The sequence below is a fragment of the Ciconia boyciana genome, chromosome 4, assembly GCF_034638445.1.
Source record: "Ciconia boyciana chromosome 4, ASM3463844v1, whole genome shotgun sequence".
Lineage (NCBI taxonomy): Eukaryota > Metazoa > Chordata > Aves > Ciconiiformes > Ciconiidae > Ciconia > Ciconia boyciana.
Genome location: NC_132937.1, coordinates 93551211 through 93576037, shown reverse-complemented (window position 1 = coordinate 93576037; position 24827 = coordinate 93551211). Strand labels below are relative to the sequence as shown.

The 24827-nt window shown below is 41.7% G+C and overlaps 1 protein-coding gene across 1 annotated transcript in view; it reads left to right on the top strand.

Annotated features, from left to right (window-relative positions):
• GRIN3A (glutamate ionotropic receptor NMDA type subunit 3A) overlaps window positions 1-23942 on the top strand; it is a 72387-nt gene extending 48445 nt beyond the window's left edge. The window contains exons 4-9 of the mRNA XM_072859182.1: window positions 4717-4862; window positions 6285-6400; window positions 8730-8881; window positions 18742-18906; window positions 19679-19752; window positions 23081-23942. Coding sequence (XP_072715283.1) covers window positions 4717-4862; window positions 6285-6400; window positions 8730-8881; window positions 18742-18906; window positions 19679-19752; window positions 23081-23417 — 990 coding nt within the window. The 3' untranslated portion in view covers window positions 23418-23942. The remainder of the gene's footprint in view (window positions 1-4716; window positions 4863-6284; window positions 6401-8729; window positions 8882-18741; window positions 18907-19678; window positions 19753-23080) is intronic.
• Window positions 23943-24827: the final 885 nt, after the last annotated feature.

Here is a 24827-nt window from a genome sequence, read left to right as displayed (position 1 = left end):
GCCCTTGGAGGCATTCACATTACCCCTTGTTTTCTTACACAGTGTAAGAGAACATTACCCCTTGTTTTCTTACCCATGGTATGTTTTCTTACACAGTGAGACTTGTTCTTGGAAATACCAGCACAGCCCATGCATCCTACAGTAGATATTGTCCTTAGAGGTCACAGGGACAGCACTGGTGCCCCCATTCCAGAAGGAGTAATCACTTCCAAAGTTCTTTAGCCTTTCTCCTGCACCTTCATCCTGCACTTCTCAGCAGCATTTCCTAGTCCTCCCTCCCAAGATCTGTCTTCACAGAAGGTGGGTCATCTTCCTGAACCATCTGTTTCTGACCTATGCAGCAAGATTCTCTGGTCTTGGCATTCCACAGTGCTGAACCTGTGAAGTCAGAGTACTGATTCAAGACAACAAGTGCTCAGCCCCCTCTGGCACTACATCCCTCTGCTGCCAGGGCTCGCACGACCATCTCTTGAGTTTGCCCCACACACTAACCCAGATCCAGATGGGACGTCACCATGTGTCTCACAACTTCATGTGCAACAGCTTTCTCACAGTACACTGGGGAAATGGTTCTAAAAATTTGGGATGCACCTAAGTAGTATGGCCATTCATGGTATACACCAGTGCTTCAGATATAAAACTCAGTTTACTAATATGAAATCCATGATCTCCAGTATTTGAGCTGCAGAAATTATATTGTTAGCTGCTAGAGCCTTCACCTTTTTTGGGAGAGCCACTAACAAGAAACACTAAGTAGCTTTTTAACCCCTGAAAAATATTGGCTTTTAACTACTCCATTGATATATTCATATACACACTGTTACATTTCCCAGGACGTTGGCACTCCCCTACTTCTCCCACTCGGCAGCTCGTCCAGTGCAGTTTGCAGTTCGCTGTGGTGCTGTGGTGGCCTTGCTAGCTAACATTCAAAGGACTGGTTACTTGCTAAACACTAATGAGTCCCCCACATGGCAGCAATGCTTAGCTCCTGTGCGTTTGCATGAGAGAGGCTGCTTGGGAGTAAAGAGTTAGCCTACTGGCTGAGGAGCAATTATATTCAGGAGCAATGATCCTTTTAAAAAAATGAGTGATTTCCTTTGCTCCCAGTCTTCAAAAAGGAGGTCTGGCAGTTAAAGAGATGAATAAAGAGGGATATATCATCTCTACCCATAACTATCTTTACATCTTGTTCAATGAATTATCAAGCCGGGACTTCATTGTCCCGTGAAAGCCTCTCTCTAGGTCAAAACAAACCTTGTTCTTTCGATTTCTTACAGCCATAGATGTTTGATTTTGGAGGGACCTTGTAAGGTTATCTAAGCTGAGTGCCAAGAAAGCTCATGTCTGGAGATGGATCTGCAGCTTTTGCATTCATTTATTTTTAATCATACTCAAATCACCAGCAAATACCCAGGCACTCTACAGATACAAAAAGTGTTAACAGTGCCTAGTGCCCATCACCTGCTTTGTGATGGTTACTCACCTTTCACACTGACTGAGCTTTGAATGAAAAAAACACAGTAAAGTATACACAGAAGTGTAGTCTCCACATACTAGAAATACCTATAATTTGGACAGCTATTTCTTCTCAATAAGAGAGCTTTTATATTTGCTATTACTGATAAAAAAGCAAGTAGCTGTCTCCCCCAAATCACCAGTTAGAAAAAATATAATCCATTCTTGGTTCTTCAAATTGTGATTCTTCAAATGCTGATTTTTCAGAGTTCATGGTTTCTCTGAAGCCCTAGGCATTAGGATTCTGTTACTGGTTTAAAGAAAGCAGACTCTTTCAATATAAGACTCTTAAAATATAAGAAACACAAAAGAAACAGAGCATGAGAAACAGAAAAGATAAATATAAAAGGAGATAACTAATAAGGCAAGACTCACAGGAAGACTCTGACATTTACCTATCCTGTTGGGACACAGATATTTGTGGTTTCCATCTTTTCACAGAATTTTCCCAGGAGAGGACTACAAAAAGTAAGAAAGCAGCAGTGACAACTGATGAGTCTTGTTTCCATCCTGAAGTTTTTATCTTCTGTTGAAGCAAGTAACCCTTAGCAGTCTTAGTAGATTAGCAGTAAAGTTAGTGCAGGTAGTCCTTTATCTGCTTTTGGCAGCATTTTGCATTGTTAATCCACTATTCATATAGCTGCAAGCAAACCTTTTCCTCATGTGGATAAGCAGCAGTAAGAGGAAAACAGAAGTCCCAAAAGACATTAGAGGATTAAAACACTATTAAGATTTATCCTTCATAAAAGGAGTCAAGAGTCATCAAATACAAAGTTGCAGACACATAATTATACTTAAGAAAAGGCATAAATTACCAGAAGCAGGAAGAGCATAGGAGGCAAAGGATCACTACATAACTTCCCTACATAGACTTTCCAAGACTTCCCACCAGACATATGGTGTTGCTAGAGACAGGATATTAAGCCAGATGGACTTTTGATCTAATACATATTCCAATGTTGTCATCATTTGTGGTGAAATTTGACAATGTGCCCAACACAAAGCAAAGCATGGACAGTCCTCAATAAAGCATTTGGGACAGAAAAGTGCATGGAGGTGCAGTTTACTCTCTCTTTTGTACTAGCCTTTCTCATAGAGCCCTAAATATTTAGCTAGATGTAGACATTGGTGACAGTCTGAGTGAGGATACCTTCCAGTGAAGTCACTGGGAGATATCTCTTCCAGTGAGGTCATTGGAAGTCCAGGTATCAGCAGGCTTTATCTGCAGAGCAGATGTTGCACTGCAATTGGCATCACTAGGTGGGCCACAAATATCCCAACAAACACCAAAGTTGACTTGGAAGGTGGCAGTATGGTTCAGGGTTGAGACTCAGTGGTTTTTTTGGTCTCTTCACTGAAACTGCCAAGAAATAAAACCCCCCAAAATAGTACTGACTGTGGTGACTAGCTTCTTAGGACATAGAGTGCATGGAGCCCGCTCCAAGTTCATTCTGTAAGCAAGTCATCTTCAATGTCTCAAGACTAGACCTAGATTTGGGCTGACAGCATTGTGCTGGAAGTCTCCATGATGTATTGTCACAGCACCACTTTCTGTTACTTATGTCTTCTGGCACTTGAATGCTTTTTCCACACTTCCAGGCAAGAACATTTCCCTCTGCGCCCACAGTCCTTCTGGCACAGCATGCACTATGGCCAGCTCCGGATGGAGGCACACCCTGCATTGCTTGTCCCATGATCATCCAGACCAGAACACCTCAAAAAACATGCCAAGACTCCCTCCATGCCCATAGTCTTGCATTTACCCACAGGTCTCATTCCTGGGTTGCAACATAGGGACCAGATCAGCAGAGCAAAATGTGGAAAGCACCTGCCCACTTTCCATATAAAAATTACCAGAAATACAGCATATTCATAGCTTCCGGGACATCAAAATACCATCCAAAAGACCTTTTTCTGTTCCTTTTCAGACTGAACTAGATGACTCTGCATTTACAGTCTACCTCTGTTATTCTTAAAAAAGCTAGGAATATTCTTTTATCCATGGGGTCATTGAAGAGAAGAGTGCGAAAGGTCTTTTGTATAGCTTTGTGTTGCCCTACACTCTGTTTTACATAGATGATAATGCAGAGAGCCAGATGGACCAGCAGAATGCCTCTTTCCTTGGTCTTTGCAAAGCAGAGCATGGCCATGGTGAGATCATCTTTGCAAGCTGCTGTGAAGACCATGAGCTTCCTGGGAAGCAAATAGAGCATGACTACTTCAGTCTTAGCTTTATTTGGCTTCCTGTGCTCTGAAAGTTTGACCTTTTAGAGGCTGGTACATTGCTGAAGGCTTTCCAATTAGTATGGTCTTGGCAACACTCAGCCATCTCAAGGAAGTGCTCAGCGTGGTAGAGGACACTGCCTGACACCTCCACTGCAATTTGAAAATTTCCCCATGAGTCATTAAATGTTCCAAAGACAAACAGGGTACTTCAGCAACAGAGGTCTGTGAAACTTGTGAACATCCAGACTACGCAGGGCTTTAATACAGAAGGTGGAGCCAGTTGTGAAAAGGAAAGGACATAGAATTGCAAAAATTGTCTGTATGTGTATAGCCTGGTAATCAAGCTTACAGCCTGGGCTATGCTGAGAGGTATTCTTCCTCCTTCTCACTGCCAGGGGAGACTTTTTGGTGCCCACAACATTTCAGTCCTTAGTTTCTCTGTGGAGAATGGCAGCAAAGACAGCAGCGGTCTGTAGTATGGTGTCTAGGCTTCTAGAAATGAAATGGTGGTACTACCCTTCTGCAGAAGACTCAATGTCATCCTTAAGGAGTCAATAAAAGGCATTTTGGCAAAACAAATCCAGACTGTGGGTCCTTTGCTGGCTACCCAGAGCCCCAGAAAGTGGATCCTAGCAAGCCTAGAGGCTTCTCATGACATTGCCTGAAATGTTGACTAGTTTAAAGGCAAATAATACAAATAATACAACTAAACATCTAGATTTTGGGGTTCAGGGTATCTCAAGAGAAATGTTTTTCACTTTTGAAGAAAATCCTGAGGGTACACAAACAGGCTAATCAGTCATCTGGTAAGTCTTTTCAAACTTTTTCTGTGATGTGGAAAGCTGACTGCAGGAAAACATCAGAGGCAGGTCCATGAATGCTGAGAATTTCTGACAAACTGTTCACACATAAGACCAAGATACCAGATGTGAAGGAGGCAAATTACTTTGCTAATCTGTAATTTCATCTCCTCAGCTCCACCACCCATCCCAAGGGTTTCGGTTTGGAACCGTGCGAGAAAGCAGCGCAGAAGACTATGTGAGGCAAAGCTTCCCAGAGATGCATGAGTACATGCGACGGTACAATGTTCCTGCAACCCCAGATGGAGTAGCATATCTAAAGTGAGCCTCTGCATGCAACAGCAGATCTGGTCCCTCAACCAGAATGCACAGCAGTGAGGTGGTGATGGGTTTCCCACTTTCAGTGTCACTTATCCCACAAAACAGTCATTGAAGGGAGTGTGGCAGATAGAGAAGAAAGCACGTAATCACCTGGAGGGTGTGATACTTGGAGAGCAAGCTAGCATAGCACCAGCTGGAGGGTTTCCAGGGGAAGCAGTGCTTCGCACTAACTGCTAGGGTGCCATCAAGCATGGGCAACATATAAATCCTGGCAGGTTTCTGTGCTTGGGAGCCCTTCATCAGGCAGTGAGAAACATTCAGAAGAAAACATCACAGTCCAAGCAAAAGCTGCGAATAAGGTTCCTCAGCATCGTCAGCATGCTGGGAGGAGAGAAGGGAGAAACGTTAAAGCATTTATCATTAAAATGAATAAAAGAAGCATTAGACTGGTAAAAAGTAATAAACACCAAATCTTCTTGCTTTAGGGAATCATGGCATCACTGTGTTTCAGAGATATTTGTGTTTCAGAGACATTTGTGCCTAACAGTCTGGGGTCACACAATTGATTCACTCTGCCAGGAAACAGGAGAGGTGATAATAAGCCTGAAATAATTCATTCATTTTACATATAGAAGTTGCATAACAGATGGCCTGAGAATTTTTCACCAGAAGTTGTTTCCTGTTTATGTATTTTTCCCAGACCCATCCTAATGGTAATTAAGATACATGGCAGTTCCTTTGGGTTAAACTGGAATCAATCCATCGAAATTAATGAAGTAATGTAACTTCACATCAGGACCTTTAAAGTGACAGGAGCGGAAGGTGCAGTCCCTGGATCAGATGAGAACAGGCACTGCAACTGTTCTCTTATATCATCATTTTATGCAAGCGTGCTGTTTCTAAATTATTATGTTAGTAAAATTCAGTGCTCTGTGTTCATGAAGACTGAACATAGAGAAAAGCTGATCTGGGTGAAGGAAATTAATTTACCTCATATTTAAGGAGAAAGGAGGACAAACACCTTGGTATGAGTTATCCTTCTGCATTTTTGCTCTAATGAGAAACCAAGACAGCACTAGTATTTTAGCAATTTTTTATTTTTTCCAATAAAGCTTTGTGCTACCTTTCAATTGAGTCGAAGTCTAACATATTGTAGTATTTTCCATGTTTCAGATCAGTAGTACTTCATGGGAGCAAAATAAGTCCTACCCCCACTGTCCTGCTCTAGATGCACAAAGTTTGTATTTCATGGATAATTCCTTTCTTGACAATATAAATCAGTTTTGCATTTAAAATAGCAGTCCCTGGTCTCTGTTTTCATTGAGTAATCTTCCAGAGAACTGCACAGATAAATGTTCAGTGAGCATCACTGAGTCTTAGACTGTGAAGTGATTCGGATTCTGACTTTGATGTTGAATACAGGCATGATCCAGAGAAACTCGATGCCTTCATCATGGATAAAGCACTCTTAGATTATGAAGTATCAATAGATGCTGACTGCAAGCTTCTAACTGTGGGAAAACCCTTTGCCATTGAAGGTAATAATCAGTTTTATAACATACTGCTCTATTTCTCATGTGTTGCGTTTGCTTTATGGTGATTTGGTATTCTCAATGAAAGTATGCAGGTGAAACTGTGGACCCCTTGAAGATTATGGTAAAATTCTCAGTGATTAAGCAAAGCCAAGGTTTTGCCCTTTTTTGTGGTTTTTGAACTTTCAGATCACTTGTACCATCTGTTGCCGTGCTCTACACAGGAATTATTCAAAGGGCTGAGATGGTCCGTCTCCAAACAAGTAGGAGGCATAGTCCATTTCACTGCTCACAATGAAATACAGTAGCTCCTGAAATAAGGCTTGCTTTTTGTAGGCTCACTTTCATTACACGTGTTCAAAACTCAGTGGAATACGTTCAAAATGCTGTTCTACAGTTTCACTCTCATCTGAAGCAGATAAATACATTCCCATTTTAAAGGTCAGCTTAAGATTCCCGCTGAATCTGTAGCTAACTGAAGCTAAAGAAGGGAGCCTACCCTGGTACGCAGCCTCCCGCAGCCCTGGTGTATTAGCAAGGACAGATTGGAAGGCAGCCTGGAAGCAAGGCTCATCTGAAGCTGCCTCCAGCATGGGTGATCACGTTAGCAGCTGTTAGACTTCAGGAATCACTTTTGTGATAGATGGCCGATGAAAATGATTGAAGCTCCCTCTTTCCTCCCCTCCAAGGGCAATCACTCTGGCCGCTCCCATAGCACATTAAAACAACCTCCTTCAGAAATGTTTAAACCTGATTGAGGAAGGCAATATGCTAAATGAAGGCCAGAGGAAGCTGAGCATTTTAATCATTTCAGCTACAAGTCACCAGCACTAGGCATTTTGTAGAACGCTCCTTTTTGCTATACCTCATCAGTGTCTCCCATTTGAATTCACACCAGAGACCTGAAAGCAATCCATTTTCTTCTTTTCTTTTTGTTGTCGGGGAGGATAGATGCACAGAGAGCTGTTCAGGCTGTAGCAAGATTTGTGTGTGTGCAGCTGCATGTTTCACCATGCGCGTGCAACCTGATAAATCTTCCATTTCAGAAAGGTCAGCTCTACTGAAGTAAACCATCAGCGTCCACAACTTTGAATCAAGTAGAGCAAATTTCAATACAGAAAAAACAAATAAACCCCAAACTATATGTTTTTACATAACTGGACTTCATATCACCTAATTACTAAACACTTCAATATGCTGAAAATGTGGTATTCATGAACCCTAGCTATGCCTTCTCTGAAACCATTCCTTCAATGTTAGCAAACATATTCAGGTGTAAATATAGGCACAATGTACAAAAATCAGCAGCAAGGGAGACTATTGCGTTGTAGGTACTCATATCACCACATCACGCTGCATCATTGAAAAGCAAGCCACTGGGATGGCAAATTTACCCCTCGTACCTTTTTTTTCCTTTCTTCCTGTTTTTTTTTTAAAGGAGACAGTCTAAAATTCTGAATTCTGAACTGAAAAACAAAAATCCACAGTGGACTAGAAAGGCATCTCTGCAGGCAACTGGCAGGACATCTTTGCATGCAACTGCATGTCTTCCAGGCATGAATTGTATTTGTTTTTCTAAAGTCAAAACCCAGATTCTGCAAATAGAAAGATCATATTTAGAGTTACTGAATCCATTTTCACTTACACTAAGTCCTTTACCAGCACTTTAAAGTGGTAAAAGACGACACAGTGGCTAAAAACTGTATTACTATCTGAAGGTCCTTGTCACTGCCAGAGCAGAACTACACAAATAGAAAGCATAGTCCCTGGGCTTTAAATTGCTGTGTGACAACGATACAGACTGCTCCCATATACATTTGCATGCACGCAGCTTCTCATCAGAAAATACATAGGAAGAAAAGAAAATGTGACATCTGACACCACAGTCACATCCACTGATCTAAAAATGGAAAGGGATCACAGAATAGTTTACTTGACACTAAGGCCCTTTTGCATTGCTCAAACAAGGTAAAAAAAAGAAGAACCCAGGGCAAGGACATGCAAAAGGCTGTGTTTTTAGAGATAGACAGATTTATTCGTCTGTCTGTACCTCCATCGCAAGTTTTTGAATGTCCAATTTTACATATTACTTTTGTGGCCTTAATAATTTGGAATTTGCATATCCAGTTTGTATTGGGCTACTTTATTTTGCACAGCAAAAAGTCTTATCTTGGCATTCTCAATCCACGGTAAGCCAGCATCCAGGTTTGAACTGGCTTGCTGAAACAGAATGCCAACTTGATGTTCCATGCTGGTAGTTAATAGCTGAAATGAACATACTTTAGCAAAAAGCAAACAAGTAAGAGAGAGATGATTGTACTGGTTTTCCTTCTAGGATATGGTATTGGTCTTCCCCCCAACTCTCCGCTCACCTCAAACATCTCTGAACTGATAAGCCAGTACAAGTCTCACGGTTTCATGGATGTTCTGCATGACAAATGGTACAAGGTTGTTCCATGTGGGAAAAGAAGCTTTGCTGTCACGGAGGTAAGCGCTGAACTTGGGTCACATAAATGAGGATTTGCTCAAGTTGGCAATTATTTCCCCTCATTCACAATGTGCAGTAGATATACACTCATGACAGACATGGGCTGAAGGGAAGCATTAGGCTTCAAACGCAAGAGATGCTAAGCCCAGCAACGTTCAGATCAAAGCACAAGAAAAACATCAGTAAGACTGTGCTGCTAAGTTAGGCGTGCAGTGCATGCATCAGAGAGCACTTCTGGAGACAAACGGGGCATGTAACGTAGCGTTAAAAAAAGTGATCTGGCACACTGCACAACAAATCTATCTGATTCCACTCAATTATGTGTATCACCATTTACAGGATCTGTCAGTGATTCTGGACTATCTTACACAGGAGCAATAGCTAAAATAGCTAACACAGAGACCAACAGGAGCAAAAGAAGCAGAGAGAGTGGGAATTTAGTACATCCCAAATTTCTAATATAACCCTGACCGCTTCCTAACATGGGTGGCAGCTACTTGTACCAAAGATAGGACTTCAGCCTAGAAACGGTCCACTAAGATACCACGCTAAGAACGGAAGAGAAGCAGGTCTCGTGTCTAAGTAGAACTACAGGAAATGGAAGTAAATCTCCATGGTTTTACGCCCTGGTATCAAATCAGAGGAGTTATGCCAGCTCGTGGCAGCTGAAGATGCAGGCCATTATTTATGAGAAAAAGACTCCTCTTATCAGAATAGCAGGTTTTCGTCAAGTTCCCTAGACTGTCAGGTAAAAAAAGATAAAGTACTGAGGAATCAAAAGATCCAGCATGCCTGAAGCATAGAGTATACACTTTTAGCTCAAGCTGTTCCAAAAGACGTAGGTTATGGGTTCTCACTGGTACAAAATGCGTAGCTAGAAATATGCTGTCTCGTCCTCAGAGCATTCAGCCAAATATCAAACCAACCCTATGTGCTCCCTGAGGAAGTGGTAGTATGGCCATTCGCCCCTAAAAAAGAAGCCCAGTTTCCTAGGGCTCTGACTCCTGCCCTGCAGTGGTCACCTGAGCCTCTTTGTCTGCAAACCTCTCGCTGCTGACTAAATCACTAGGAAAAACTGCATTTTTTAGAGATCAGACAAAGAAAACCTTTATTTGACTGCTTTGATACATAGATTGTTGGGGTATTTCTGCATCTCTCATTACATTTTTAACTTTTTCATTAAGATTGTGTCAATATGAAATAGGTTATATTTTAACATCAGACATTCATAGAAGAAAATTCAATTTATTTTTATTCAGCTTGTTCAATTTTTTTCTTTTTTTGTGTGATTAATTCAACACAAGAAAGCACATTTAAACAAAAGTGTGCATTCACTGCTATTTCTGATCTAGCTTATCTGAAGATTATATTATCATCTAACAAGACAGGTATCTGGGGAATTTTCTTTTTAATGTATCTGACATATCTGTTCCTGACAAGCACTGTCATTCAATGACCTCTTGTTACTCTACATTTTAACACAATCTTTTGAATTAAATCTCAGGAAAATTACCAGATGGTAATGGTATTAATTACCACAACTGTCTTAAAACGGAAAACTCTTATAGCAGAGACAAACTTACCCTCTTAGTAATTCCCCATTGATGAGACATAAGGAGCTTCCTCTGATCACGAGAATCTTACTCCAGTAGCTGTATCCAGGGCTCTATTCTCTGTATTCCTGGAGAAATAGCTAAGACACAGAATCAATTCTAAACATCTTTCAGTTAAAAAATATGGTTTTATTTAGTACTGGTTTTGTCCCAGAATATATATTTGCTCCTTTAAGCCAGTGGTCTCTAGAGTGGGGTGCATACAGCCCCTGGAGGTGCGTGAGATGATCCACTGGATTTCAGGAAGAAAATATGAGAACTTCAGTACTACACATATATATATACACCCACACACATATATATATATATAAAAATTATAAATATACATATATGGGGGGTGCATGCTCAAAAAGATACTGATAGAGGTGCATGATCAAAAAAAGTTTGGAGACCACTGCTCTAAGCCTTAGGATCTCAAGACTGTCTCTACAAACAGGAACTTTTTTCTGCCATAGCAAATACAGTAATAGAGAAAATAAGCCCTAGCTGGGCAAACTGCAGAAGGCATATTATAAAACTAATTGGATTTGTCTTTTTGTGAAGAAAAGCAAACACGAGCAAAGATAGAATAAACCTTGCATTCAAACTGGAGAGAAAAAAATCTGATAGGCAGCATGTCATTTTTACAGTTACTCTTCTGAAAGCCCTTTGCAATTTAAAAATACAAGGAAAGACCATACCATTTTCCTGCACAGCTATTGCTAGTACATTATCTCTGAGGCAAACCAAGTTCTTTCGCTTCCCTAGATTTTCATTAACTCCTTCATGTTCAGTGATGCAATACTGAGAGTCACTGGTTTCCAGGTAAGCCTTAAACTTCCCTCTGTTCATGGCATGAAAAAACAATGGCGTGGTTTAAGTACTCAAAGATTCCTCAAGGCCTGCCAACAAAGGGAGAGGAGGTGAGAAAAAAGCTGCTTCAGTCTGAAAAGAAAATTCTGATTTTGTCACATGAATAGTCCCATGGACTTCCTTTTTTCTCACTGTTGAATAAGTTTTAAGCGTAGGGTTTTAAGGGAGGTTTTAAGCATGGGGTCACAGCTGGAAGACATGCTGTGCTTTAAAGTAATTCAGACTTTTGAGTGTAACCTCCACGTGATGGCCAGAAAGGAAGGCAGGTCTAGGTGCTCTGGGGCTGGTTAACTGACTGTAGTCCTTATTTGATCTTCAGTTGTGCTAACCCAACATGCATAACTGAGTTTTTCTCCAGAGGCCAAGGTCGAACAAGCTGGTTCAGGTGACTGAACTGAAGGACTCTAAAAAGTCACTCAAAGACTTTGTCTTTGAACAAATCCTCATGTACTCAAAGGCCTTATGCAATCAGAAAGAGTAAGTAGAAACAAAAGACCACTTCCAAGTCTGTGCCGTTGTGGGGTAAGTTCTCCTAAGTCCAGACCTTCCTTTTCCTGAATTCTTCTACTTCTACTGCATCTCCCATGAGCATCCCCTCCTCTTCATCCACTCCTCTTGGCCAAGAACTTGCAGATTTTAGAAACTGCAGTTTCACAGATGGGACAAATTTACTAAACTAAACAGGGGGGACAAGCAGGAGACACTCTCTAAAGCATAGCTTCCCCATCGTTACGTCAAGAAGCATGGGAATTATTCCTGGTCTTATCTTTATGTCAGTTTGTATCCGTTACTCCTGTACAGCCCAGAAATCTCCGTTATTTAACTCCGTGCAGTCAGTCACAGTAACATGCAACAGATTCACTGAAGTGTGGACAATGTTCAACACAGACGCAGATAATTCATTTTTTAAAAAGTCTCAGCTTCTAAGTGGGTAGTCATTCACATGTGTTATATACCAAACTAAGACCCAGCAATTGTCTTTTGATAGCTAGAGTAAGGCTTTGCATTTTTCTACATCTTTTTGATAAATTCGGTCTGTGACACACTGCACCTGTTGACCAAGAGTAATGACCCAAAAATGGGAATATACGTAGGTGAAATATTGATCAGTATAGCCTTTAAATGGGTGAAATATCCATCTTCCTTTTTTGTCGATACCTCTATAGGTACCTGATTCTTATACACTTGCCACTCCTGCCCACTGAGGTTAATTTTTCTTTAGATTTGTTTTGAGATTCATCTTCCTACTCATAATTTTTTTCTAGTCTTACACTGGGAATGATATTTCCTGTGGCAGAACTCACTGCTAGCTCTTTCCATCTCTCTCTATCTGGCAGCACTTTGCTATCCTAAATTGCATTTGAAAACAAAGTTGTCTTGGAAAGGCATGGTCCAGACCGGGGCTGCAAAATTTGCAGTGACTTCTCAAGCTGAGAAGCCAAATAAAGATGAATTTGAAAATGCAGAGGTCAGTAGGGCTTGACTCCACTGTTTTGTATGAACCTCTTCAGCAGAAGCACTTGCCCAAGACATCTTACTCTGGCCAGCACCCATTGGATCATTCATGGGGGATGCAGCTAACTCAAACTTGGAATTAATTGCTTCAGTGAATTGCATCTTACCCTCTCCACCACAAGTAATTAATTGTTGGTAGCAGTGGCTGTTCACACTGATTGCTAGTCGCTAGCAATATCGCCTGAGTACTCTTGATTTAAAGTTGTCATACTCTAGTCTCAAAGGAATTCTTTGTAAATTTGCTAAGTCCCTACTTAGGGCAGAGCATAGTGCAGGAGGGAAGTGGGGTTAGCAGAGTTATGTTTGCACATATTACATCTGGACATAATCAATATGTCATTCGTTTTCAATTTGCATACAATACACTCGGCCTTTCCTCTGCCCTACTGTTATTCTCATTAATGCCACTTCAGCAGGAGCCAGGCTCCTAGGACTTTCCTCTCCAGCACATTAGCTGCACCCAAGCTCAAAAGAGACTGCAAATTCTTTCTTTCTGTGGCATTTTTCAGGACCAAAATACAGTGAATTGGCAGCTTTGCAACTTCCTGCTCATGGTAGCAAAACAGCTATGGCACTAAGCCACTGTGACAGCAGGCAGGGCGGATAGCCTGAACAGGCACGTTGCCTGTCAATTAGCAGCAGTTTTGACTGTTCAGACCAGGCAGTAATGGTCAGGGCAGAGTGCAGAGGAGATGAGCTGGCACACCACAGTTTCTCAAGACAGTATGAAAGAGAAGGGCCCCTCCTGGTCCAGGGAGTAGTCAGGCTTTGGGAAAAGCTAACTATGTGTACAGACTGTTTCATAGCTTTTAAGCCACATTTTTAAATATGTTATTGTTAAAACTGTTTCTTCTGTTTCCCTTGAAAGGTTTATATATTCTCCGTTCGCAATTGTCACAGGACAACTGAAGCTATAGAACTTCGAGACTGATTTGCAGTTCAGTCAGATAACAACCAATACATGGAATAAAAAAAAATATATTGTTACATAACAGTATCCCAAGTATTAAAACCAACAACTTACTGATGCTTCACACAAACAGCATCTAACCTGACACTTACAATAACAATATATGCAAGCACACAAACAACACCAGCCCAAACTGACCCTGTTACTGCAGAGCCACCACTTTCCACAGGTGGTGACACTGGGGAAGGCACAGTGCCACGCACCTCCTGCTGGTGCATGAGGGAGAGGTCCATGCTGCTAATGGTGAGGATCAGTCACTGACCATGGGCTTCTGTCTGATCCAGACCAGGCACACAGCAAAGACAAAGTCCTTTCATCCTCTCTTCTTCTCTCATCAGTGGTGGGATCTACTGACAGCTCTTCTCTGGAGTCTTTGAAGGAACTTTCTCAAACTTGACCTGCCATGGCTTGTGCCTGAATTGGTGATCTTTGGCCTTGGCATCACCCAGGATGCACAATCAGACAGCGCCTCATTCATCTTGCCGTGATTTTATCCAGTTGTGATCCAGCAAATTGTGCCTTTCTGCTCTGAGCTTTGCCTAGTCTCCTTAAAGGTCAACAGTTAGTTGCCTTTTTTGTTATGCCAATCACCAGACAACTCAACAGTCAGTTTTCTAGCCATTACCTTGAAGCTGTGGTTTATATGCTTGTCTCTGGTGCACTGCAGGTGTCAAGGGAAGGCCATGCAGACCCCTCCACAAAGGGAACGAACTGCCCTGTGCTCATAAATAAAAGCCGCCCGTCAGTCACCTTTCATGGTACCTTGTTACCAGTGTGTGAAAAACAAACACAAAGAACAGGAACGACGATTTTGCTGCCAAGACAATTTGCTCAGTCTGTATGTATGCTGTCTGGGGAGCAGAGCTGGCCCTTGCTTACTGGAGGACTGGGAACATTATGAAGAAGGGTGTCACAGAATGACGGACGCTGCATTGAAAAGGGGTCATCTCAGTGTGGGGAGTGGCATCTGGACTTGCCCTGGGGAAAAAAATGCTTTCCACAATGGTCCTGAAGAAAGGAGTGTATGGGTACGGAGTCTGACAACAAAGTCAGGAGAAGCATGTTTTGAGTCTCCTGGAAATGAGTAACAGATTTAGATTCACCTGTCGAAACTGAAAAAAAAAAATAGTTCACTCTCTGAGGAGACAAAGCTTTTATTCCCAATTCACCAGCCTGTAATATCACAGAAGCAAACATCTTCTCAGTACCTAATTTGGATGATATGTGTATTGTTGTTCTTCCCACTAAAGACAGGGCTTGGATAATGGATGAGTTGAAAGAAAAAGATTTATTACAAAAGGAAGTATTTTTCAAGATCTGTGCAAAACTCCTCACAGCAAGAGGGGAAAGGAACTTGTCTTGCTAATGCGAGACAATGATTTACAGTATCTTAAAATTTGGCACTTGAAACCCTAAAGCCATGGTCAGCAGTCTTTGCTAAGGATAATCTCCCTAAAGACATTAAGTATATACTACTTCAATGCTGCCACTTCTTTGAGAGCACAGAAAGCCATAAGGACGAATAATAAATAAATAAATAACAGTCTGCAGCTACAAGAAATGCTGTGATCTGGAGACAGGGACAGGTTTTAATACTGTTTAGCTACCTAAATACAAGCATCAGCATCAGTAGGATTTTGAAAACCTACTGAGATGCCCAAATGAGTTTAGAAATCTGCCCTTCATATCCATTTATCCCTAGTGAACCTGGAAATAATTCCTTCTTCACAGAGGTGCTGCACAATTTAACTTCCTCATCTCAGCGAAGCTTTTTAAAATCCTTATGGGGAAAATGCTATCAAAAAGGATAGCTTATTCTTATAGCTAATACACACATGATATCCCTATTTAGTGTTTGGGTTCAGCAGTGTGTAGCACCAATACCTGTGCTGTGCTGCCAACCTGCAAAGTATGCACAAAACTCTCTAGAGGCTTCTCATTAGTCAAAGCTGGACCACAGGCGTATTTGTTGGCTTATTCACTGCTCTTAGTACAACCAGGGAGAGTAAAGCATTTACAGTCTCTTGTAGTAGGGAGTAAAGCAGGAGTTTTGCCTATGAAATCCAATAATGAAATCACTGAGTCCTGTTTTTTGTCTCTGCTCCCCTCTTGAAATATCAAACTCTCATCTCTGCATCCCCTTCCTTCTCTTCAAGGCCCAAAGAAAAAGCATATAACTACAGAGGAGACGGCAGGAAATATTTAGGTAGGAATTGCAGATATGTGTTGAAAAATCAGAAAAGTCTCTCCAAGGTTATATAAAAAAGCAAATACCTCCACTTCTGGTTTTGTATTTGTCGGTTTTCAGAAACTGCCAATTTCCCAATTTGCAAGTGGAAAATAACTTGGAGGCTGTTGCTAGTGTAGCATTTAGCGCCCATTAGCTGTAACCTTCACAGGATTGACTATGGCGGCTTATTGCTTCAGAATCACCACATGGGCATAATTAAGTTCTTTCTCCTAAAACACAGGGAGCTACCTCCTGAATTTATGATTACGAAGTTGGAGCAAGGACTGTATTTTTATCCTGGGTAACCCAGGAGAATATGCCACATTATAGGCTTTTATTCCTTAAAAAAAAAAAAAAAAAAAAAAGAAAGAAAAGATATTGCAGTGGAGAAAGTAATCAGTTGGTTTTCTATTGCCAGCAAAGACCTAACACACACACACCTGACCCCTACCACTTCATCAGACAGGAAAGCAGTGATACTGAGAATCCAGTTTATTGCTGCTCTTTCCAAATATATTCTATATATGCACCCACAAATACATACACAAACTACAAAGTAAGTAGAGCTTGCTTCTCTGATACTGGTCAGCACGAAGCTATGAAAATGAGAGGCGCCTGTATTAGATTGTGTCCTTTATTGTTTAACGTGTGTGTCTACAGTAATTATGAACAGCTGATAAATTGCCTTTTTACAATGGTATGTAAATGTGCTGATATTGCTATAAATAATCACTCCATACACTGCAAGACACACTGCTAATTATTTCTCCCCTACCTTGTTTCCCCACTTAATTTAGTCTCAAAAATTTCCCTCTACTGTGCAGCCTTTATCAGGCAGCTCTTTCAATGCATTATCTTCTTTATTGCTAGATGAAATATTACCGATGCTTTGTTTTGGCAGTTCCTTTCCTAGGAAAAGATGTCTTGTTTGGGACAATTTCAAAAGCTATCCATTACAAGTGAAAAACGCATCTGAGGTGCCAGTGCTGGAATTTCTTTCACCTGTTTCCAGGGAAGGTAGAAAACTATTCTGCAGAGCTGACAGGACAGTGAGCCAGACCCTCATCAGCATAAATCAGAGCAGCTTTACTGAAGACAAGGGAGTTATTTTTCATGTAAGGAGCTGGCCAAGCGTTCTCTCTGCAGCAGTACTGGAGTGGCATCAAACACCGACCTCAGGCTGGAGGAGACATCTCATGCATGCAGGAATCCCCACTGCAATTGCCACTGTGTCTCTTTTTTTATTATTATTTTGAATGGCTAGAGTTTTATCATATTCCATTAAACCTAGTTCCTGTTCTCAGAGCAATATAAATGCTCCCTACCATACAGCAACCTAACACTAGCAGATCAGGCCTCCTTACCGATCTCCCCTGCCTTTGGGGACTTCTGCATTACTTCTCAAGTAGCTAAGCAAAAGGATTTTCACCCAGCTGATCCACTGGTTCCTGCCACCAAAGGAGTTTATGGCAATGCCCACCCGTAGACTGTTGTTCTGTATTACACCAAACAGCAGCAGCCTGGGAGCATATATGTATAGGTGTGTTCTTCAGATTTTTCAAAGATTCTGTGATTTATCTTTCAGCTGAATCCAGTTTATTTTCTGGATTACACAGCTATAGTCATAACAAAGTACAACCCCACCACCACCCACCCACGAAACTAACAACAAACTGAAGGAACACACAGGTCAATTATCCAGGGTGATAGCATCCCAGGTATCATCTCCTGACACACAGTTTTCTGCTCCTTTGTTTTCTGACGTGGAGAATAACATTCTTTAATAGAAAGGTACAAGCAGATCTTGTATTCTCGGAAATATTTCTAAAGTAGTCGTGGGCAGTAATTATTAGCAAGAGTTTTTAGTTATTGATAAACTCATGACTGAGTTATAGAAGCATAAGAATAAAGGTACTGAGATCATACATAACATGCAAGCCTGACCCACCCATTGGAGCACAGGTGTTTGTCGTACAGATTGCTGCTGCACATGGCTTCTTGGTCTTCAAACATGATTCATGCCAATAAGAGACTCAAATGAATTAAAGGCTTCCTATCCTACATGAAAAGAGTAGGTTGACAGAACAAGTTGAGAGCGCTCCTGTTTTTCCTGTTAGGAACCCTGCCAGGGTTCCTAACAAACACAATTTCAGCCCTGTTAATGTAGGGAGTGGAGAGGTGCCATGTTTGTGCTACTACTTCAAAACATTTTCTCCATGACCTTCCATCAAGGGTGAAGCACAAAAAGGGGAAGTTAATGATCAATTCCCAGAAAATACAAACAGTCGGTCTTAGCTCACTGCTGATGAAGGACTTGCTCTACAGTTCATTGACTGTATTCTGTCAAGCAATATTTGCTTTTACAAATGCAAAGCCACCACCAATACTGGATTCTCTTACATGTTCAACACTTAATCTCATTAGGGAAACAGCATGAGGAAAAAAATTCCCTGGTCTTTGGCTGATTCTCATTCCCCTGACAGGTCCTTTGTTCTGACTGAACACCGAGCTTTCTGCAACACAGAAGGGCTTTGTTGTGAACAGTATCCAGACCATTCTGCAGTATTTCACCATGGTGTATTCAGTCAGACCACATTTCTAAATGAGAAAACGGAAGCATCTGTTAAAATACACTTAACAGCCTACTTCATTAACTTCCCCTTTTGATTTTATTCACAGACACTGCAAATGGGCATCAAGCATTTTTCTGGGCTCTTTGTGATGTTGTGCATTGGGTTTGGCTTGTCCATTCTCACTACCATTGGGGAACACATCGTGTACAGACTGGTCCTACCACGAATCAAGAAGAAATCCAAGATGAAGTACTGGCTCCATACAAGTCAGGTATGTATTCAGAAGTAACCCTGTGAAAGTCATGTGGCTGATTAAGAAAGCCTGGACAAGAACAAGGTGTAAAAGTTTGTAAGAGCTCTGATGATTGGCATTTGAAGTGTGACAGCAGCTTCTGGAATTTGAAGGGGCTTACTTAATGATGGAATGAGAAGCACAGAGGAAACAGTTCAAGTATTCACAACTGCAAAGCCTACAGAAGCCACCTTTCCACTTGTGCTTGTAACTTTACAACTCTTCTGGACACCAGAAGCAAGAGTGTTGTTATCCTGAACTGGCTAACCAGAACATTTTATCTCAGTTATGGGTTCCCAAACTTTTGATGCATGCAGGAAGTGCTGGGTAACTTCCTTCATTATTCTAGGGAAAATAATGGAAGAAAATTGCTCTAGGTGTTTGCTCTAAAGGAAGAGGTTACTTTGCAGCAAAAGGCACAAAAAGGAAGAGCTTCTATTGCTTTAAAGCAGCACAGTGAAAGAGATCTTTTAGAAAATAACGAAGTTTGCCAAGATCCACTTTTTTCCTGAGGAATTCTAACACCAAGGATCGTTTGCAAACTATTTATCAGCCTTTCAGATTGCCCTTCCTTGGGAAACTACAGGAAAATAAATCTGTTGTAATGACAAAGCACAGACATTGCTTGTATCCTTGAACGTGCAAAATAATTTATGCTCAAGTCCATCACACAAAGCCCAAATTGTTTATCTATTTATGGAGCTATTCTTAATCTTGTTTTTACTAATTTATTTTCTTCTTTTCCCTCTAGAGATTACATCGTGCTCTGAACAGTTCATTTATTGAGGACAAACGCCAGTCTAAGACAAAACGAGTAGAAAAGAGGTAGGAAGTTTTGCATGCCTTAAAACACAAACTACAAAAGTTACTTTGAAATGAAATATGTTGTGTCTGGATATCTACTTATGGACGTAATACACCCCAAAGATAAAAGAACCAAAAAAGAGGAAACAAGATAGAAGTGACAAGGGTCAGGGAGGCAGAAATTAACTGTTTCCAACAGAAAGTATTAAATCTAGAAATTTTGTTCTTTCATGATTTCACATACAGCTAATAAAAGCACCCCCATTCTAAAGACAGGCTTTGCAGTTTAAGTCTGCTGCCCTTGGCTTTAGGTAATTAATTACTCACATACTAAAGCACTGGCAGATAGCTAGGGTCCTGTGAGATAGCTTCACAGTGAATGAGAGATCAGGCACTATGTATGTTAGAAACTTTTTCAGCTTTCTTATTTATTAGAATGAGAAATAAAAAATCTGAGAAGAGGAAAATTCACTCCTTTCAGAAACCTTTGTCTCAAACAACTCTTGCTGGAGAAAAGAAGTAGGTAACAACCTTGCCTTGTTTTCATAGCCTATGTCTTCTGAAGAGGAGACAATCTTGTCTATAGCTCCCAGGAACACAAGGCATTTTATTAAAACTATACATTTGCTCAGTAACTCAAAACTATTAGTGCACTTTTTAAAGATGCAGGCAGCAGTATTGCTTTTCTACAGATAAATTCAGCCACAGACTATAGAAAAATGTCTTCCAGGCTGTTGCTAGGTATTTGGCACGAGTAAAACCCATGTAAGTAAATGTATGTTGTGTTTAGTTTGTCATTCCTGCACTAATGGCAGCAAATGTAAGAAGTAAACATCTATAAGCTTCTAGACTGCCTATATACAAACAAGTATATAAAAGCACATGCAATTAATTTCCTCTGTTCATTCTTTCATCTTATTGCCCCACAAAACCCCATAGTGTGGCACCTCCTTGCACACAGCAACTCCCTGCTTTTGATCTTGGAACAGCAGGACCAGGAGCTGACTGCTGCAAAACATTTCCTCCTCCTACACCCTCCTCGCTGGGTGGTAGCATTCACACTCCCACAGCCTGAGGCACTAATTCAGCCGGAGGGAGAGTCCCAGGGGAGGGGGCTCTCTGTATATTTGCTGATACAAAAAGCACCAGCTGAATTACTTGCCAGATATTGAGCAGTGCAAAAATTTCATAACATGAGATGTCACTAAGACCCACAGAGAATGGCTTAGAAAAGGAACCACACAAATATTCTGTCAACATTGAGAGTGAAGATGTGCTGCTGCCCAAAAACTTCAGCCCACACAGCATCCAGCCTATGCGTGTGTGCATGCACACCCACCCACCGTCCTTGCTCTTCTCATGGTCTGAGCTGCTCTTCGCACAGAATTATGGTGAATTTAACTCAAGACACCTAGTAACATGGTGCCCAGCTTGTCATGAACACTGATATGGCAAGGTATGACCCAGGGCTCTCAAATCCATTATATTATTACACTTTATTTTATTCCTGCTGGGGACTGTGCAATTATTAAAAGCACCACGATATAGAAAAGAGGTGGAAAGAATTTGTATTATGCTACTGCTATTTCCCTCAGGGAAGAAAATCCACAGTTTTTTTCAGGTTGTAACCTTCCAAAATCTAGGAGAGCTGCTCAGCATCAGTAGCCAAGTTGTGAAAGGTTTCATTTACTTGACAAAACTTGAGTGTTAACTGTGGACTCCGGCCTTTGTTAAAACCACCTGCCCAGACCCCCAGACAAAAGCACCACCACCACCAGCAGCAGAAGCTATGTCAGTTACTAACGCTTAAAAAAAAGCTGTGTTTTGATTTGTGAGAGGAAAGAAAAATGTATCGGAAATTATGGATTAACGATATGACTCTGAGAAATACGTACAAAACAAAGGGCTGCAGCTTATCGTATTCCCTGTCCGAAATGTGCTTAAGAGGTACTTGTTTGTTTTCATCTCTTCAGAGGATTAACATAACTGCATCACAAAACACACATCCAGTTTAGCACAAGACTTGAGAGTCTTCCTCTCTTTTATTTTGAAGTATCAGAAAATCTACACAAAAATAAACAACCCTACATACGTGTCCCACTGGGGTTCCCTGAGCCCTCCGGAGCATGACCCAGGCTGGGGCTGCCACTCCTGCCTAAAGCCTCCCCTCCTCCCTCTCTGCCATCCCATCTTTTTGCAAATACTCCCGATTGCCACCTGCTCTAAAGAAATTTCCACTTTCTAACTTCCTTCTCTGCAGGCAGATGAGAAAAGCATCTACTCCCAGCTCCAGACTCCTCTGAAACCAACAGTTTTCAGCAATCCCAATCCTGAAATGTTAATCCTCTTCCTTAACTTGCTAATTGCTAGCTCACACTAATAGGCATTTTGTCCAAGGATACCCACAGAAGACCTCTATGATGGAGAAGTTTTAACAGCAGCTACTTCAGAGGTTCAACCTCAGTTTATAAAACGAATGCACACAGGTCTAGCCAAAAGGTAAAGCAGGTAGGAAGCCAAGCTCCTCTCCCACAACAGCAGACTCCGTGCGTCCTATGTTCCAGTTGGAGAGTGGAGGCCACAGGGTGCTCCTCTATTTGGGAAGAAACCCTGGGAAATGCTCTGATTTGGGAGGGCTGCGGAGTGAAATTCCCAAGAAAGAGGGAAAAGATTCTCTGGAATCAAAGTATTTTGGAAAGACTTTTCCACAAGAAAACATTGAAGCATTTGAAAAAGTTCCCAAATGTTAATTTCTCCCCCAACATGAAAACTCCAAATTCTATTTATTTTGTCAGGAAGCTCATGTCTGTACACTGCAAGGTTTGGATACACTTCATTGTGTCCGTCCCCCAAAGCGCAAGCAGCTCCTCCTCAAGACTTCAAGTCCAAAGGGCACACCTTCCCCTCCATCTCTCCACACCAACTCTAGGCAGCTTCTTTCCTCCTCCGTGGGAGCAAATGCCCAAGCTAGCACAGAGTACTAACACACAAAGGACTAATACTGTAATGAACTTAGGACATTGCAACCACAAAAGCTTTCAGAAAGCTTTGGAGGAGGATTCGCGTTCTCCTGAGCCAGAGTTGAGAGGATTGTAATTTTATAACTAACAAAAAAAATATATTTTAGGATTCTGTTCTAATCTCTGCTATGGTTTAATCACAAAAACTTGGCTATTTACGTTCATGATTTGTGCTTCTCAAGAAAAATAATTCCAAGGATAAAGGAGTAATATTTCTGTGTAATTCGTAACAGCAGCATCATATTTTTCCAGTAGGATGGCTCGTAGGGGAGGTTTGCATACACACAAGAGCAGGCTCTGATTTCATTAACTCTCACATCTCTGTTCAGGTCCCATGTAGGGAATAGCCAGCATGCTGTGTGGAATACAGCCAGTCTGGGCAACTGTCACCGGAAGAAATATATCTGCACCAATGAAGGGCAAAATGAGGTGACAATCCGACAGCACCAAGACATCCCCCTGCCCCAGGTGAGGAGAGAGACTCCGGCTTCTTTAACGACCAACGGGAAAGCAGAGTCCCTCAATATTGCTAGGACCTCAGTGATGCAAGAGCTTACGGAGCTGGAGAAGCAGATCGAAATCATCAAGCAGGAGCTGCAACTCGCCATGGACAGGAAATCGGAGCTGGAAGAGTATCAGAGGACAAACAGGACTGCAGAGCCCTAGGGCAGCATAGCTGGGCCCTTTCCCCTTTTCTTCCGTTCTCCCCTTCCTCTGTAAAATTTGTAACACACTTTTGTAATGCCAGAAAGAGGTGCAAAAATAAAGCAGGCAATATGCTTTTCATGAGAGCAGGATTGCAGCAGCCCACAGCCACTGCCACCCTCCTGAGCCCTCCTCCTTTCATAACAAGTTTCTCATTCTCCTGGCAAACATCAGCCATTCCCAAGGGACTGGAGAAACAAGGAGCATCCCAACAGCAAGAGTTCCTGGTTCCTCCGCTTGACAGTACAGTGAGGTTCCCAGATTTTTTAGCCCTTTCTGTGCATTAATTCAAAAAAAGAAAAAGGAAAAAAAAAAAGAAGGAAATTTAAACTGCTCATTGGAAGCATGTTCCTTGTTGGTATGTTTTTGTTGTGATATCTATGGGTGTAGTCTCCGTTTATGCTAAGGCTCCTTATGGTTGCCTCATTACACCAGGTGCTAGTTCTGTGTTGGCAATCCCTTCCCTCCTGGCACAGGCTGGGGTTTCACGAGACAAATTCGTGGTGGCAATCCCAGTACACGCCCTTCCCTCAGCTCTGTCAGCACAAACGCAGATGTGGCTGCTCTGTGACTGTGATAAAGGAACTCAACCAGCTTAAAAATATCTTGGCAAAAACCAAACCACCACCTCTGTCTGCTTCTGAGCCTAGGTTCAGCTTTCACTCCCACCCAGAGAGAAGCCATGCAAACAGCTGCACTGGCAGATGTGAGGGGATGGGTTGATGGTGGCACAGAGCAAGGATGAGGGGAAGGGAGGGGTGGCGGTACTGTAAATCAGTATTTACTGCCAAGGGGTGAAGTATTTACCAATGTGAAACTATTCCCTTAATATTCTCTGTCTTCAGTTGACACGAAGGTTCTTTCTCACAGCCAAAGTGACATAAAGGGGCTCTGGTCCATGATTTATTCTGACACTAAGCTCCCGCCAAAGTCAAAGGGAGTCACCAAAGCCTCCCTGTGGACCAGGGCTCACTGTGAAGGAGAATGAGAGCTGTGGTTTCAAAGGCAATGTACTGAGTGGAGCTCCCTCCCACCTGGATGAGGAGTAGATGGGAAGGAAGGGTAAACTGTTCAGCATCTGAATAAATACTGCATCAACTCAACTGACTGTGTTATTTAACAGGATTTCTATGAATTTTTAAACAACACTTCCCAACACATCCCATATTACAGAGAAAAAGAACATTTGCCACACTGACAGAATTAATTCTGGTCTCCCAGATACATCACCAAAGTCATTTTTACCCCACCTGTACCTCCAGCCACCTGTGGGAATGTTGCCAGGCGTGGTGTTCTCACCAGGCATGGTTTAAAGGCTACGGGCAGATCTGAAACTGTATTTTGGGATTTGAAAAAGGCATCCTACCTTTT